At 37.7% G+C, this 19,326-nt stretch overlaps 1 protein-coding gene across 1 annotated transcript; it reads left to right on the plus strand.

The window, feature by feature from the left end:
• Positions 1–3,115: 3,115 nt before the first annotated feature.
• On the plus strand, positions 3,116–19,113 carry adrb3a (adrenoceptor beta 3a). The gene is made up of 2 exons (XM_047380557.1): positions 3,116–4,834; positions 16,518–19,113. The coding sequence occupies exons 1-2, from the start codon at positions 3,570–3,572 to the stop codon at positions 16,543–16,545; spliced, it is 1,293 nt and encodes a 430-aa protein (XP_047236513.1). The 5' UTR covers positions 3,116–3,569; the 3' UTR covers positions 16,546–19,113.
• Positions 19,114–19,326: the final 213 nt, after the last annotated feature.

Below are 19,326 nucleotides of genomic sequence, written 5' to 3' on the forward strand. Positions count from 1 at the left end.
AGGCACTGAAGCTTTACAGCTGAAGACCTAGAGGTGCTCAGCCCATAGAAGGAACTGCGTAGTATCAGAACAGCTCAGTAGAAGAGCACAGTGTTAGTAATCTTAAGAGAATCGCATGTAAGGCATTTGCTGGATTGTTCTTCTTCAGCGCACTGGATTGTGCAACAGCAAGATAGCAATCTATTATTTTCTTTACAGCTGTGAGTCAAACAGAGGGCACTTATTTCCCTTTTTTTGCGGTTGGGTAACAAATGCCTTGTGGTCTGAAGTGCTGACCACAAACTGCATCTGCAACATTAATTTGGAGAATCCGAGATAAACAATTAAACCAACAAATAGGCAATTCACTTTTTTGATTAATAAATGCATAATGTTTTCTCCCAAGTGGCCTTTAAATAATTTCAAAGAGTTTTGGAAAGTGAGCAGAACATGGAGTGTAACTGTGATCTCTCAGCAGGACGATCTCTGTTCCTGTTTTGGCTGTGCAGGTTTGTGAGTCTGTTTTTCTGGAGCATGTGTGCACTTTCAGTGTAAACCTTCTCTTCCTGCATTTAAAGTAGATGCATCGTGTTTTATGCTGGCTTTAAAGTGACTGCAGAGTATTAATGTGCGAGAGAATGACTGTTTCTTTGCGACATACCGGCAGACTGACCAGGGTGTGCCATTCTTTAGACTGATGACAGCTTAGATAGGCTCCACTCTGTCTTCCCTGGAGCAGGATAAAGTAAAAATAAAAACCATGGGTCATTTTTTAAATTACCATTATAGTTGCAGAAAGTTCGCAAGATTTAGCAACTTTGAAGCTTGTTTTTCAGTCTTAAGAAAGAAAACTGACATATTTTTCAACAATGAATAAAGAGGGCGGGAGATTTTCAATCTTTTTGGTTTCTGAAGCCCCATAAAGAGTGTAAACACATTATATGACCAAGGGATTGCATTTACGACGAAGCGTTCACTCTCAGACTTTCACTCTTTTTTATTCCCATATGTAAATAAGTTGAGACATCGCTAAATATTTGACTTTTCTATTTTGATATTTTTGTAGAAATATTTTGAACACTATTTTTGTTTACCACATGGCTGACATAGTGAGGCGACAGACCAACATATTGTGTCATTACAAAAACATTCACCACAACATTCATCCTTCATTTATTTTCTTTACACTTTTGATTCTATGGGTTACAGGGATTCATCACACTATCAAATATGCAGCTGTTTTTATGAAAAAACAGCTGCTTTTCGTCATTTATGTAAAAATAAGTTTTTTGTGACATCGTTATGAAACCAGTAGTGGAAAATATTAAACTTTTGATATAGTTATGTCTATAAAACCTGATTTTACCAAACCTTAAGTTATTATAATGTTTCCATATATTTCTGAAGTATTTAATGTTAGGTTGTGACATTTTGGACTTTGTTTGTGGCTTTGTGTTTTGTTTTGCTAGATGTTTCTTGTTTGAGGGTTTGTATTCATGTTTATTGCGTTCTGCGTTCTGACAGTTCTGGTTTCCTTTTGCCTCCCAGTGTGTTCTCCTCTCGTCATTAATTTTCCCCTTTTAGTTGTTAATTACTCAGTTTTGTCCCCTTTACATACATTGTCCCTCTTAGCTCTGTTTCCTCTAATTTATCTTTATTCTCCAGTCCCTCCTTTTATAGGTTAGCTTTGGTTACTGTTTATTCTAGTCCTCATTTCCTTTGCTTCATTCTCAGTTTGTTCTATCAGTGTTTACTTTTGTAGTCAGGGTTTCTTTATGGTCTCCTTTTGCTTAGGCCTTAGATTCTTGTTATTCTTCTGTTCCTTCCAGTTCCTCTGTTTCCTTTACCTCTTGGTTATTCTAGATTTCTTATGTTTTGGTTATTTTATCTTGGTCTATTGTTCTGCTTAGGTCTATGTTTCTCTTTATTGGTTAATCAGTTCCACCTGTCCCTTCAGCCTCCCTGTCTCCTTGCCACACCTGTTCTGTGTCTTTTTGATTAACGGTCCTTTGTTCTCCTCTCACGTCTCCCTGTATATTAGTTGGTCTGTGCTATTTGGTTCCTCTGTTTGTTCACACTCTGTTCTGCCTGTTCATTCACGCTTGCAACCCTCGTCCTTGCCATGTTCCTGCAGTGTCAGTAAGTTGTTTGAATTCAGACTCTGGTCAGTACCTGCAGTGTGTTTTTGTTACGGTTTTGATATTTTGAATAAAGCTGAAGACTAATTGAAATGCTGCGCCCGAGCTCTTGTCTGTGCTTCGGTCCACCCCAAAACCCCACTGTGACATTTAAGTAGTCTTTTAAGACAACTGCCATATTTTTAAACAATAAATTAAGATGCTTTATAAAAGGAAGTGTATGAACTATTTTCAAGTTGTATTTTTTGCTTTTTCAGCAGACAGATGAAACAGGATTTTGACATACATCTTTTTTTAGACCAACTTTTTTTTCCTGTTTCGGGTCGTTTAGGGTTAACTAAATTATTTCTAAACGTCAGAATACTGAGAGAACGTTTTAGATAATCTTTTGGTTATTTCTTGTAAATTGCCTTGTAAACAATATGACTTATATGTATCATTCCACACGCGTCTAAAAATAGTTTGTTGGTATTTCACACAAATCCTTTTGATCAAAGGTAAACAGAAGCGTACAAAGCCACAATAGCCCCTTCTGGATTTCCCATTGATATTGTTCAAAGACATAATAATCTTAGAGTATGCAAACTTCAGATTTTGAGGACAGTAGTAAAAATAAATCTCTCACAATATTCTAGCACAGAGGAAAAATAATAACTTTTAGTATATAAAAGTATATATACTACCTGTATATTATTATTATAAAAATATATATACTTGCTGATCTGAAATAAGTAAAGTTTACTCTGATTTAATGTTGGAGAGTGCATAGTGTCAACTGTATATTAATCTAAGTTTCTGTGTGTGATTGCTGCACATATGCACAGCTCTCTCAGGGCTCTGATCCCTGTAATGCTTACACTCACGCCCATGCACACAGCTAGGCTCCTCCTCTCCGTCTTCAGCCAGGGTGTGATCACCACCAATACAATCTTATGGAACCTGAACAGAGTGAAAGAGAGAGAGAGACCAAAGAAAGAGGGGGCAGCCACTCTGGTGGTTCTTGGAAAGGCGTCAGTGTTTGTTTGATCTCCACACAGTTGCTTTGTGGCTAGAACGAGATTCTGCGAAAAACTACTCCCAGTGGACAGATTTAAATAGGCAAAACTAAGCATTTTGTACTCCAGAACTGTTTTTCTTTACACTTATACATTTTTCCAGAATTCACGAACTTTCTGCAACTTTTTTAGTTCTGTGGACAGTTTGGATTCATCACTTGGAAGAGCATGTCACTTGTTTTGGAAAGATGGAGAGCCATCATTCCCATTTGAGGGCTGCCAGAGCAGGACTCCGAAGATGCGACATATGAGCATTCTGTCCAAAGAAGATAAACTATTTGCAGTGGAAAACTTTACCAACTCTCAGTTTGGAGAGGGTTTACATGTGTGCTGACCAAATCTTTTGATGATTTTTGAAAACGTTCAACCTGCGGTGACTGAGTTGAGCCAATGAAAGATGGATTTTGAAAATAAAACATCCTACCATGAACCACCGGGAAGCTGGTTCTTTGTCATGGCAGTCAACATCATCCTGGTCACAGTGGTGGGAAACCTGCTGGTTATTATCGCTGTGGCACGCACTGCACAATTACAGACTTCAACAAACATCTTTATTATGTCCTTAGCATGTGCAGACCTTATCATGGGGGTCCTTGTGGTCCCGTTTGGGGCCAGTTATGTTCTGACAGGTGACTGGCTGCTTGGTAAAACCTTCTGTGACCTCTGGACTTCAATTGACATTCTGTGTGTGACGGCGAGCATTGAAACGCTTTGTGTCATCGCAGTTGATCGGTATGTAGCCATCACAAGGCCACTGCGATACACAGTTCTACTCTGTAAATTTCGTGCCAGAGTAATAGTTTGTTTAGTCTGGGTTGTGTCTACTTTAATTTCATTTGTACCAATTATGATGACAGATTGGTGGGTAAAAAACGAAACGGAGGCGAAAAGTTGTTATAACAATACTGAATGCTGTGACTTTGTGGTTAACAAAGAATATGCTATTTCATCCTCGTTAGTCTCTTTTTATATCCCGCTGGTGATAATGATAGCTGTGTACGCACAAGTCTTTGTAATTGCAGCACGGCAGGTCAAGCTCATTAAGAAAAATCGACCGCGTTTGCAGAACGAATGTCTTGCACAGATTCAAACTGGCTCCAACTTGAACAATCTCCTGCCGCAAACATGCGTGGCCTCCAACAGCTGCAACAACGGGGCGAGGAAAAAAAGTGCCAAGAGGAGGCCTTCACGACTGCTGATTGTTGAGCTCAAAGCTATCAAGACTTTGGGCATCATCATGGGGACCTTTACCATATGCTGGCTGCCATTCTTTGTTGCCAACATTATCAAAGCTTTTGACAAAGGCATCCTTGGAGAGCGCCAGTTTCTGTATTTGAACTGGCTGGGCTACATCAACTCTGGTCTCAATCCCATCATCTACTGCAGGAGTCCAGAGTTTCGAACTGCTTTCAAAAACCTAATGGGTTGCCCGTGGCTGTCCACGGTGTGGCTAAACTCTTTTTATAAGGAACTGCGGACTCGCTGCTCCTGCTTTCTGTGGCAAACTGAGTCAGGCACTGTGGGGTCTTTCCAAAAGTCTCGAGATGGTAAGACTGAGGGCAGTGGCAGCCTAGGCAGCAGAAGTGAGGAGATGTCCATTGGTCTTTCGCAGTCCAATGGCAGCACACAGTTCACCAACTGCTTGGAACCAGGATCCCAATTGTAAGTTTGTCTTTTCTTATGTTTACTTGTTTGTCATTCTTTTATTCATTCCATTCATACAGGTATCAGTCATTAGGATCCTCTAGGTTAGTTTATTAGTTAGTTTAATGTGCAACATTGTGCCTTTTAGACTTTTCCAATCGCCAGTGATTGAAATCTGTCAATTTTCCCTTGATCAGCTCGAATCACTGAACAGCAAGTTAAATACTGAAAACTTTGCATTTTTTATATTAAATAAACGCATCAAACCTTAGATCTCAGATCATTTCCAGTCTTTTAATACATCAACAAGAGCATGCATGCTGATGCACTTGAACTGAATTGAATTAATTAGCTTTTTTGTATAAGTGGGGATACATGTGATCCCTCACTTTTGGATTCAAATGTACGCACCTGTAAAACATGCAGCATAGTTTTGCTTTGTCACGTGGTATAATGCTTAGAAAAAATCAAACTCAGTCAAAATCAGAATCGGCAGGTCAGACCTCATAGAAAGATGGAAATTGATATCTGAGAGGAAGATCCTCATTAGTGCATCTCTTATTTCTATATCTAGCAGCACACCCCGACTACACTACAGCAGTAAAAAAAAATGGCACTGCATAAACAACCTTACTACAAAGTGGTAACAAGTGTTTTACTTTCTCTTGTTTTATTGTAAAAAACAAAAAAGTCAAATAAAGCATATTTTAAGAAAAATAAAGTGTTGCATTTTAAAGTGAGGCAATTAATATTTTTTTGCATCAACATAAACACTGAATGGCAGTGAGGTTATTCAAAATGCTTTATCAATATTTTTATACAGGAAAATGAAAATTGGAATATGTACATCACACAGTCAATGTCACTGGGAATCAGTAATATATTAAAGTTTTGGTTATATTGATTCAGAGACAGTAAAGATCTGCTTCTGGCATGTGATTCAGTTCCATACAGGGATGCTGGATCTATTTTTAAAATAAAAATCTACATAAAGATTTTACATCAGTTAGTGATCTGAAAATGTTCAACTTGAATAAACCTCTTTCTTACAAAAAGTCATGGTAAAATGTATTTAGTTTGATCATTTTAAAACATCACAATTAAATGTTTTATATATAACATATATCATATGTTTCCAGATTATAAAAATACTTTTTTGTTTTGCTCAGAAACTGATTTTACGCCTTGGTTCCATACTTATAGAACATAAAACATTCTTACAACGTTTTAATTTGATAGAAAAAATAAAAGGTAGCATACAAATATTTCTATATTTGAACATCCTCGATTTAATTGGTGTTGTCTACAGTCAAAGAGTGAAATATACTGAGCAACACATCAAAATAAATCCCTTTTCAAGAAGATCAAAGTCCATATTTGGATTTTTACTACTAAATCAACAAAACTCCTACCTTTGTTTAATTTGTGCATCACTTATTTCACTTACAGATGTAAAGATTGGGGTTAATGGAAAAGTATGAAGTTTTAGATGTTATATTGTTATTTTCAACCTAAGTTACTGGTGCCTGTGATAAATGTAAAAGTACATTTATTACTGTCTTAACAGCAGATCATTAAAACACTCTCGTACAAAGTTTATCCATGAACTCAGCTGTTAAAGGCTGATTCGGCCGATCACATGGTGCACAGGGGCTGACATTCAAATATTGTTGTGGCTTTCAGCCTGCCGGTGGGCCTCAGCGTGCCCTGCCCAACACTCTCTGCAGTAGATAAATCTTTATCACTAATGCACAAGACTTCCCCCTCATAACTGGACAGCCTGTTTACCAGACCGACAACCAATGAGATCATCCCTGTTTGGCTGAGGTAGCTCCGTATTTGATTCATGGCTGACCTAATGCGCAAGCTGTCAGCAGGTCTACTGTATCAATATAACAGTAATCATGTGTCATGGTATCTGTAAATAAATAAAAAAATAGTAAGGATGTAATAAATTACATAACTCGTAAAAATCGGAAAAATTTAAATTACACATTTGAAATTTTGTATTTATGTTTTTAGTTTGAAAAAACTAATTTTTGTAATCAAGGTTAAAACGTTTGCAAAGATACAAAATTCTGATTAGGTTATCTAAACATAATCAATCCTAAACCTTTTAATTAAAGATTTTTTAAATTCTATTTTATCCAACCAATGCCAACTCCTACTTAACAAGACCTCCTTTAGGTAATTTAGCTGAACAGGCAGGGCATGTGCCATAAAATCATCATTAAACATTTGCTTAACACACATGTCATTTACTGCCCTTCATGACAACCCCTCAGCCACAATTTAAAGACATTCACAGACACATTATATAAAGGACATTTAGGACCTTATAAAAGTCTTCCATAAAAGGAGCTTGGTGTGTTCTGTAGTAAATCAGCCCAAGGGAAGGCTCTGCAGACTCACCCTACTTTCCGAGCAGGATTACAAACGTAAGCAGGAGCAGTCGATCAAATATGAGGCTGGCGGGTGAATATCAACATGTGGGCTTTAATAAAGGCAATGATAACCTTTTCCAAATACACACTGATCTTCTAAAAAAAATATGCCTTGGAGAGGTAATACTGCCATTCCGAGCATTTTTCAAAGGAGCAGTCCACCTCAACAGTCCAACCCAGTCTACATCCAAAACAAAAGCACTTCTGGGCAGCATAGTTTCTGCAAAACTGTGACAACTTCAATAAAGATTAAAGCATGAGGTGGTGTATTACAGTGCAGATTGGAGACGGAGATACAACCTCCGAGATGACAAGCTACAGGGCAGGAATGGATGCTCTGCATTACAAAGTGGAGACATTTTCAATAGTTACTTTGTTTTCATAGAAGCACATGCTGGCACATCAGCACTGCCGTCATCAACATTAGAGCAAACCTTTGACTTGTGTCACGCACTCTACATGTTATATGACAACACAATTATCTATAGATTTGCTCTATAACTGTTCTCTGCAGCATTGTGCTGTGCATTGCTGGTTGTAAAACCTTTATAATAAGTACCACCTTAGTAAATATTAAGGGTTCTAAGTACAACTGTGGTGACAGGGTAAAAAAGTAATGCACTAGGGCACCTGAAGTTTCCTGTGTTTTTGCAATATGACAAAAATGTCTACTGACACTACATGTTCATTTGAAGGATGTGCTATAATTCTGTATTCAACTTTGATGCAAGATTTAGATTTAAATTTTCAGTTGGAAAATAAAAGGGAACAGCCATTAACATCTCATTTGCCAGAAACTTGGAGATGTGATGTCTTACCAACTATGATTTTAAAATCTAATATGGCTGCTATGCATTTAAAACAGAGTGATAGCTGATGAAATAAAATGTTTATTGCACATCTGACAGATACATAACAGCCACTGTTAATGAACATGTTTCTTTTATTGTGTGAATGTATAAAATTACAGGAACTAGACTGCTTTTAGCTGGTATTGCTTAGAGCAGTTGGCTTTTCACCAAGAGTTGCAGTTAGCATACCCCACTGGTTAGCTGACTTGAAGTTAAAATATACTTCTAATTTTTTATATAATGTCCAGATACACATTCTGACTACAGAGGTAGACAGGAGCCAGTAGAAATGGTAAATGGACTGAACTTATATAGTGCTTTTCCAGTCATACAGACCGCTCAAAGCGATTTACACTAGAGCCACATTCACCCAATCGCACTCACTAACGCTCACAAATTCATACACTGATACGCAGATCGGTAGGCAACTTGAGGTTAAGTGCCTTGCCTAGGGGCACATCGACGTATGGCAGGATTAAGCGGGAATCGAACCCACAACCTTCTGATTATTGCAAGACAACTGATCTTCCTACTGAGCCACAGTCACCATTTGGTTTGCTTGTCAACTTCAGTTTTTTCTTGGAGTTCTGCAAATATTCTCCACTGCAGCTTTCGTTTCAGTGGTTATGTTTAAAGTAAAGATTCTTTTTTGCGTGAACTCATGTTTTATCCATGGTTGAGAGAGCTTAAGATAACAGTAGGCAGAACATAAAATTTCATAGTAAAGCAACCAAGGTAGGTTGTGCAGTTAAACCAGAGGCTGAGAGTAGAGCAGGAATGACGGTTCCTGTCTAGATGTCAGATAAACTGGTTGAGAGACTAGTCAGAGCTGTTATCTTTGACAGAGAGACAGTGCTGCACTATCAAATGAATGTAGAGGAGCCATCCTAGAGCATAAAACAATTTATCCACTGCATACTTTACAGAAAAATGTTGTGAGAGATCGCACCTCTGATTTATTAAAGCTGAGGTTATATGGAAGTAGCTGAAAAACATTTTTAAAGACTGTATCAGTCTTAAAAGATAAAACGCAAGCATTTAGCAATGGTACGCAACCAAAGAAGAGATTTTTAATCTCAGTGAGGTTTTTTTCTGGTTAAATGTAGGCCAAATAAAAAAAAAAACACACAGTCAAAGTCATAAGGCAGACTGGAGAACCTAAAGAGTTACATGTGGCTTCAGAGCCCCTGGTGAAGATGTAACTTCAAATAAGTGTGATGGGTTAGTAAAATCAAAGCGCTGCTAGGAGCTGATTAATTTTAGTTGCAAGCCTGACAAAATAAACAAAAAAAGTAATATAAGCCACGTTGAAATTTATTAGCAGAGTTTGAAAACATTTAAGGTTGTTTTTGCACAAAGTGGCTAAAAAAGAAGCTAGACTTGTCAGAAATACTGAGAGATGAATGAAAATTACGTAAGAACAAAACAGACCGACTGCCTGTTATGAGGTCCACTACTCTGATCTTATAAATGTTTTCAGACATACAAGTTGACTGCTTATGAGAAGGAAGTTGGACATCCAGAAGTATAATAAGTCTGTGTTGCTGAAACAAATTATGTCATAAAGTCAGCTAAATTGGTAGAAATAATCAAGGTTTGAATTCATTGATGCTGTTTCCTCTCAAAGTGTTTCTTTTATTAATGAACACTTTATCATAGGATGTGGCAAGACTGATGGATGCACATTATGTTGCACAATGCTTATTGTAAGTCTTGTTTTGTAAGTAAACTGAAGATGCTGATGTGTGGCAGCTTCCAGCACCATGTGATATGAAACATAAGATAAGAGGGCATCTGCATTGAGCATTTAAAATCAGGCATGCTTTGAAGCTACGTTCCGTTTCGAATGTGTTATAGTAGGGGCCGTGCAGTCTCCTGAGCTATGAACTCTGTAATTTTCAAGCTTTTCTCTTCAGCGTGCTAATTGTGCTTCCTATCCAACTTCAGGAGGCACCTTGTCTGCTGAGCATTTAGTTAGCTTAGAGTGAGGTCAGACCCAAGAGAGCATGAAACAAGAAGCAGGATGAAGAAAAATATGGAGCTGTTGACCTATTGGAAGCCACGGTTCTGCCTTTGATGCATGGCGGATATACAGGGGTTGGACAATGAAACTGAAACACCTGTCATTTTAGTGTGGGAGGTTTCATGGCTAAATTGGACCAGCCTGGTAGCCAGTCTTCATTGATTGCACATTGCACCAGTAAGAGCAGAGTGTGAAGGTTCACTTAGCAGGGTAAGAGCACAGTTTTGCTCAAAAAATTGAAATGCACACAACATTATGGGTGACATACCAGAGTTCAAAAGAGGAAAAATTGTTGGTCCTTGTCTTGCTGGGGCATCTGTGACGAAGTCTTTGTGATGTATCAAGAGCCACGGTATCCAGGGTAATGTCAGCATACCACCAAGAAGGACGAACCACATCTAACAGGATTAACTGTGGACGCAAGAGGAAGCTGTCTGAAAGGCATTTTCGGGTGCTAAACCCGGATTGTATCCAAAAAACATAAAACTACAGCTGCCCAAATCACGCCAGAATTAAATGTGTACCTCAAATCTCCTGTTTCCACCAGAACTGTCCGTCGGGAGCTCCACAGGGTCAATATACACGGCCGGGCTGCTATAGCCAAACCTTTGGTCACTTATGCCAATGCCAAACGTCAGTTTCAATCGTGCAAGGAGCGCAAATCTTGGACTTAGGACAATGTGAAACATGTATTGTTCTATGATGAGTCCACCTTTACTGTTTTCCCCACATCCGGGAGAGTTACGGTGTGGAGAAGCCCCAAAGAAGTGTACCACCCAGACTGTTGCATGCCCAGAGTGAAGCATGGGCATGGATCAGTGAGGGTTTGGGCTGCCATATCATGGCATTCCCATGGCCCAATACTTGTGCTAGATGGGTGCGTCACTGCCAAGGACCACCGAACCATTCTTGAGGACCATGTGCATCCAATGGTTCAAACATTGTATCCTGAAGGCGGTGGCGTGTATCAGGATGACAATGCACCAATACACACAGCAAAACTGGTGAAAGATTGGTTTGATGAACATGAAAGTGAAGTTGAACATCTCCCATGGCCTGCACAGTCACCAGATTTAAATATTATTGAGCCACTTTGGGGTGTTTTGGAGGAGCGAGTCAGGAAACGTTTTCCTCCACCAGTATCACATAGTAACCTGGCCACTATCGTGCAAGAAGAATGGCTTAAAATCCCTCTGACCACTGTGCAGAACTTGTATATGTCATTCCCAAGACGCTGTATTGGCCGCAAAAGGTAGGCCCTACACCATACTAATAAATTATTGTGGTCTAAAACCAGGTGTTTCAGTTTCATTGTCCAACCCCTGTATGCACCAATCACATGGCTTCGGAGACTTTTAAGAGAAGCATACAAGAGTTTGGCAAATCCCCAAGAATGAAAAGACTTTGGGGTGTTTAAATGTGGTAAACTGTAAGGTGTCACAGCTTTGCATAACCATTACAACAGCAGCTAGAGTGAATGCCACATATTGAACAGTTAGTCAGTCATTTTCTACCGCTTCTTCTATAGTGGGTTGCAGGGATGCCGGTGCCTATCTTCAGCAATCCATTACAGGGCAACATGTGGAACAGTTTCAGGAAAAATATATAATCTTTTCCATATAATTGTGTATATTAATTTCTTTGTTGGCGTTTTGTGTGAGGTGGAGAAGATCAGTACAAATGTTCTCCTTGAGGTAGTATTATGGACAACTAATGAACAGACACTCCACCAGTTTAAACCTGCCAGTCAAGAAGGTTATACTGGGGCTGATGCGTTGGAAGCTGTCAATGTAGTGGTGGTAATGGGCCAAACCGAGCGGATTATATTAACTGTATGTATTATTTTTGGTTCTTTTATTGTAGTGATGGTTTTTTGCATTTGGTGCTATGCATGAACATGTTGGAGGTGTGATGAGCAAGATTTTATGGGAATAATGAGGTAGTTACAGTTAAAGATAGTGGCTTTTACAGCACATTTGCTTACCTGTGAAACTTCTCATCATCGATACAAAGTCGTCTGAATGGTCTGGATGTTGATATCCTGCCCAAGAACTCTGTCGTGGCCGGTGCATGAAAGTTAGGACATACCTGCTCAGTCTAGTGTTGTTTCCAGACTTGCTGCACTGTCTTTTGGCAGGAAGTGTTTGGAACAGATGACTTTACCCTCTTTCAGATCATAGTTTCACAATAAACCCGCAACCATGAGGCCCCTGTTATTGATCATCTGGTCCTTTCACATCACATAAGTCGATCCACATAGATCACAGGTGTGGTTTCAGAGCATGCAGCTGGGATAACAGAAGCCAATTGTGTTGCTTCTAACTTACTGTGCTCAGTTTACAAATAGTACGTTGTTACCTTTATTCATATTCCCATGTAAGCTGTACAAAAAAAAGTTACAAATATACTCTTTGGGTCATTTTGACCCAACAGTCATATTGCATTAAAACCACAATCACAGAGTCAATTGCACACCACAAAGATGTGAAAATGCTTTAGTTCTGTCTAAGATTTATCAGAACTGCACAAAAACATGACAAGACATGTGGTCTTCTCCAGCAGAATGTAATGCCTGAACACTGCCAGGATTTGGCAGCCAGGGGGTGGCACTATAGATGAGGGTGTCTAGAAATGCAGCAATATATCGAATCTCATGATTGAAATGTAACAATATTGCCACCTGGTCAGTATGTGTGCAGTTTCCCATCCTACAGGGGGGCAAAAAGAGCGGTAAAGCAGTGTGGGAAAGTACAGGTTCTCGTGATCAAAATGTAACAATATTGATAGTCTTTGAGGCTGCTCAGCGTCCATAAAGGTGCTGCAGATGATAGCACCCGAGTCCTCTGCAGCATATGACAAACAGCATGATGGCAGAACAAAATGTCATGAAGATGACCCTAGGACCCACCAGGTGTGCCATTTCCCATGTCCATGACATTGCCTCAACATTCTACTTGTTTATCACGCCAGCAATAGATAAAGTAATCCTGGAGATGACAAATCTAGGGTTTTAGAAATATGGAGACAGCTGGAAAAGGATGGATAAGACTGATCTGCATGCTGCCTACATAGGGCTGCTACTCTTAGCTGGTGTGTACAGGTCCTGAGGTGAGGCTTCAGCTAGTCTATGGGATGGAGAGATTGAAAGAGCAATTTTTTTGCTACAATGCCTCTCAACCTTTTTCACACTTACTCAAGACTGCTTCGATTTGTAAACCATGAGTCAAGACCTAGAAGACGTGTGACAGACAAATTAGCAGCCTTAAGAGAGGTCTGGGACAAATGGGTGAAGCAGCAAAAAACAAATTACTTGTTGGGATAAATAAAAATGTTTTAAAAACTACTTGTTGCACATTTCTGCTACTTAGTCCATAGAAATACTATACAAATATTGCTCACCCCATACAAAAAATAATACAATTAACAATGTCATAGAAACGAGTGGTATCTCCTGAATAAATGCAGTCTTTCTTTCAAGTGATAAGGGAAATTTCAGCCATTCACTCAATTTGTGGTGAACATCAAGTTGTTCCTTCAAGCAAAATAAAATGGTGTTTAAAATTCAATTAAGCTACTTTATATTAGGGGTTTAGTGACGCCGGGTCATTATGACCCGGAGGGCACAGTGTGTATACAGAATACGAGGACCGCAGTAGGGTTAAATATTGAACAACATAAAGGTTTTCAGCATTGTTTCATGCAGTTTTGATAAAGTGTTTGTGATACCTTTAAATGAATGACAAAATCAGAGAAAGCTGATTTTTCAAGGAGTCAAAGAGGTCAGGTTCTGTGAAAACAATACAAAAAAAAAAACTAATCTAAATCCAAAACGGCTGCAGTTCTGATGAAGTCACATTGTACACTGTTTCTCGTACGTTCCTTTCTCATACACATTTGGTCTTCTGTGAGGCCTAGAGTTTGAGTTAGTTTATATCTTCCTGTAAGGGCATGCACATGGTAGAGCTGATAGCATCAGACTGCGTGTTGTTGGGAAGCAGGAGGGCAGCAAACACAGAAGAAAGAATATGAGGGAATGTTCTGTAATTAACCAGAAAAATAAATAACAGGTAGGAGGGGCAATGCTGTTTTTTTAATAAGAAAACTAGAAGTAGTATCAGATGTATTTATCTGATACAAACTGAAAAACTGTACAGGGCTTGTCTTGGACAGGCTGACAAGACAAACATACTGAAACTAGGAATCTGACCAGTTTCAACATATTTTATTTATAGAGGCCTCTGTACATAGTTTTATAGAACTGTAATACATACATACAAGTAGTAGTAGTAAGTACATAATAGAATGTGATGAACACATATGTATACACATACTGTTGAGATACTAGTAGACATTATTTGCTCTGTATTTAAAAGATTACTCAGACATCTAACATAATACAGCGTTCATTTTTATCTCACCTACATATGTTTTTTTTTTTTTTTTTGGAACATTTCTTAGTCAGCTATGATAAAATCATGTTGACAAACCCTTGTTGTAGACATTCACAAAAATAAACATTTACAAAAGTACAGAAAACATCTGGCCCAGGGGTGTGTTGGTCCAAACACACCCTGTAAGACTTTCAAGATGAATACAGAACTGGCTTTGCTATTTCTCTTGAAAAAAACAATCTCTTGAAACCCAAAGGCATTTTATGGCCCCAAAAGCACAAATAATCACAAGCATAAAAAAACTTTTTAAACTTAAATTAAAAATTTTTACAACATAAATTTGTGTTTCATTTTGTTTTTACCTCTCCTGGAAATTCTTTTTTTTTCTTTTTTTTTTTATTTATGAAAGAACTATAGTTTAAATAAAGTAATATTGCATTATTGTTGTTTATTTGTAAAACTGTATTCCAGAGAAAAATGTGGAACCTTCAGAATAATGGCAAGTTTGAAGTGAGATAACAGCATATTTTATAATTTTTACTTTTTGTCCTTTTTGCAGTATGACAAACTTATTTCCTCATCACATACATTAAAAAACAAGAAAAAGAAAGAAAGAAAAAAAAACAGAAACTCAATAATGTAATTGCACAAAAGTGCAAAATTGCACAAAGTGATTATGTTACTCAACAAACGCAGGCATCGCTGCATATGGCAATGGTCTCCCAACAGTGGGCAAAACAAAAGTCTTTAATGTGGAGACTTAACAAACCGATTCTGTGTTTATGGGTTTAAAAGCACTCTGTGAAAGTCAAGTCTCCCCTTAATTCACTATAGTAAGAAATGAACGCTTGTGAGAAAACACAAAACTCTGGTAGCGTTCAGGTAGACGTTGAAATTTCTGTTCCATTTGTTCCTCTACCACACATGGGCATCAGAACTCCCATTACTCTCAACAGTTGTGTCACCAGAATCCCTTACATTGGCGAGCCTTACAGTCCATCTTTTACTTGTGAAGGTTTTATCTATCCCATAGAAATTTAGCTGTAAAAACGTAATTTTGAGAAGACCATCTTTTATGAGACTCAAACTCAATAAGTGCATTGTTTGGCTCAGGCACTGAGAATAAAGAGTTGCTGCTGATGCTAATAATCACAGGTAAGCATGCAGGAGAAGCATTTTGGGAGAGATGTTGCTGATATTACCATTAAAGCAATTAATGGACATCAACAGATGTTTTGTACTCAGATCAGTCACATAAAATGAAATAAAAAACAACACATGATCTTACCTGAGAAGCTTTTTGGTTTCCCATAACCTACATCGCCTTGATGGTCTGGCTGCTGGCTTACATGTGCAATGACCAATAAAGATGATGATTTACCAGTTGGGCAATTTGTTGTTGTCTGACCAGTGTTGTGTCCTCATCCCAAAGTCTTTGTTTTTTCTGCACGTCTTCATCCTTTTGCGGAAGCATCTATTTTATAATCCTGGTGTGAAAAAGTGTTTCCAACAAAGAGGGTGTTTTTGGTGAATGAGGGGAAATTCACCTATTTATATCCACAAATCTCCCCAACGTTTGCTACACTGAGAATCTCTGGAAAATGTAAGCGTGCACCTTCCATCCTTGAAGCAGTCATGCATCCTTTTGATATATTCCCGTTAGAAAGGTATTTTTTGTCATTCAAGCTTTCAACCAATCACAGTTGCAGTCTGCTGTTCAAATGACCAATTATCACTGCATTTATGGTGGTGCACTTTGCAATTTTACAGATCAATGCCTCTTATTGTGTCAAAAAAGTACAAAAAAAACTGTGAAAAAATTAATTAGGAATAATTTATGTTTGCACAGTCAAGATTCGTAGGTTCTGTGGCATTAAAATATGATGAATGTTGCTTGTTAATATCACATATTACATTCCTCTGTTCATTAAACATGTTTTGTATGTTACTGTGTGTAGAAAACAACATGGTAACATGTGTGTCTCTTTGCAGCTGCACATTACAGGAAAGGGAAGGCTGAACATTTACATGTTAATCTACTGAAGCAAACTGTTACTGTGACTCCAGCAAGCGTCTGAGACCAATCAGCCTTGAAGACAAGTTAAAGTACATCAGCAGCTGAATGACGTTTTCCCAAAGGAGATGAATGGACTGACTGAAAGCCGCAGATTTGGACTGGAAAGGACTGCTATGACATTTTTTTTTTTAAACAGGACATTGGCTGCTCTACCGTGCTGCTCAAAAGACATTTGTTGACACCAAAAGTACTTCCTGCTGCCATCCACATGTTGACATATTGTTTACATAGAGTGTTAATGAATAAGACAAATGCACAATCTAAATGCATTGTTAATCCTTTAAACACAGTGTACAATATGAGCCCTGTGGGCACAGAAATGTCAGCTTCAATTAATTATTTACAGTGCATTAAGTGATAAGTTATGTATTTATGATACACTGAATCTGTAGCAAAATGACAAGTTCTGCTGAGGCTGGTGTCACTGTAGAGACATTTTCATCACACAAACCTTTCAGTGTAATATTATTCAAACCAATGAGCTGTGCAGTGAAATAACCAACTCTGTCTAAACTTGTTTTTATTCTGAGCATTGGCTCTTTGTTCGCACAATTTTGCCTTGATTTCTCTGTTTAGTTGTTATTGTCTTTATTTTATTATAATGTGAAAACCGTCTGCTAAGAAATCTTAAATATGATTCTGGTTAGTACATGTTTTTGTGCAAGCAAGGGTACAGTATTATAAACTACAGGTAAATATATACATCAAGTAATTCTGCTATATGCTCTGTTGCTAATATAAGCTCAGTAATACATTCCAAATAAAAAATACAAATTGATTTGCTAAAGGGAACTTTGCTTACACATTCTCTATCATTACACTGTAGTACACAATATTAATTTCGGACAATTGTATTTTAAAAAAGGTTCTTATTTTCTAAAAGGAGTTTGCAAGGAATTAGACCGAGAAAGACAAAGCAGATATATGTAAAATAAAATGCTTTAAAGATTTCAGAGAAAATAATCAGGAAGCTATGAGGGAAATGTTCTGACCAAAGGTACAATTGAAGTTAAAGAAAAAGAGCAATTGTTTCTTTTTGTAAACAGTCACATGGCCTGTTCATATTAAAAGCCATTAGATAATGGATACCACCTCAGTTTGGTAGGAACATGGCTCAGTGTGAAATGTGTCCTGTATTCAAGTGCATGCAAATATAAGTAGCAACACCCCTGACTGTTCATTGAGTTGTAGCTGTTTGTGCACAATCTGATTCCTGGCAGATTCCCTTCGGCCTTTTAAATATTTTAATATGATGAACTAATCATTCGGAATGGAAAACATTTTCCTTTTTCCTAAATTAGCTGCAAAGTAGTCTTGTGCCTCAGCTGCAGGCGAAATAATAATGAGGCTTGTTATGGTTGACCTCATGAATAAATGCAGCTATAACTTGTGTTAAAAAAATAAAAAGGTTTGTAGGGTAACAGATCACATGTCATTTAAATCCTGGTGTAAAAAGTAAACCAGAAACCTTGAAGATATTAAATTATTTTTTTAAACACAGTTTTGCTTAGATATTTATTAAGAATTTCTTAAAACATAAACAATGGGCAAATACATTATTTTGTACTGCAGTGAATGTTGCTCTGACAACAATTATAGCTGACCACTTCTAAATCTAGTTGAATTAATGTTTATTAAATTAGTTTTTTTGATTTGTTTATGGTGATTTAACTTATTTTTGTCGTTTGGTCGTTTTTCATACTCCTTAGGATTTTTAAGTATTGGTGATTTATTCACTTCTTGCCATAATGCAAATAGCTCTTCATACAATGAATCTAGGAAAATAAAATAAAGTTTGGCTACTTTTTGTTTTTATGCACAAGTTTTTAATTGTTTGATTAAGTCAAAATTATTAAAAGTATTGACCTGTGATTAACTGGCAAACTGTCCAGTATGAACCCTCCTGTTGCCCAATGACCGCTGGAGATAGGCACCAGCCCCCCCTGACCCTGCAAGGACAAGCGGGTATAGACGGCACATGGATGGATAATAAGAATACATTATGTTTTACCATAATTTCAAAAACAAAACAAATATTTAAAAATCTTAATTTCTATTTGACTTACATTTTAAAAGTAAAACAACCTAGCCTAGCAATTTTGCTATTATTTGCAATTTGAGCTATGTGTAATAGTCTTATTGTGTTAACAGAAATTGTTTCAATTACATCAAATCACCAATGATTACTGTGAAATAACATTATTATTGTTATTATTATCACTATTATTAGTAGTAGTAGTAGTAGTAAGAAGTTGTTTGAAAAATTTAAATTAGGCTCTTATTTGTAGATTTGAATTCCTGTAATAGTGGGTACTAAACGTCCAGGTTGTTCCACTATAAAACTGAAAGTGTGGTTTATTTTAGTTAAGCTTCTTTTTGTCTTAAGGGTTTTAAAATGACAAAAATATTTTAAACTAACAACATATTTCTTGTTACATCTTTGTTGCAGCAGAAAGAAAAAGGAGAGAATGGCAACTCAGGACAAAATAAAGATGATTTTGTGTACAATGATATAGTGTCAGTATTCCTGTCTGTGTGCCTTAATCCCCATTCAGATCTATCTCAGGAGGCCCTGAGGGGTCCCAGTCTGCACACTGGGAACCACTGTTCCACAGCATTGGGCGCTGTAACATTACTGTTGACATGACCACAAGACCCCAAACAACTTCTCTATTTTTCCGTGTTTTTTCTAGTAATCCTCCGCCCGCCAAACTCACTACTGTC

The sequence above is a fragment of the Girardinichthys multiradiatus genome, chromosome 12, assembly GCF_021462225.1.
Source record: "Girardinichthys multiradiatus isolate DD_20200921_A chromosome 12, DD_fGirMul_XY1, whole genome shotgun sequence".
NCBI lineage: Eukaryota > Metazoa > Chordata > Actinopteri > Cyprinodontiformes > Goodeidae > Girardinichthys > Girardinichthys multiradiatus.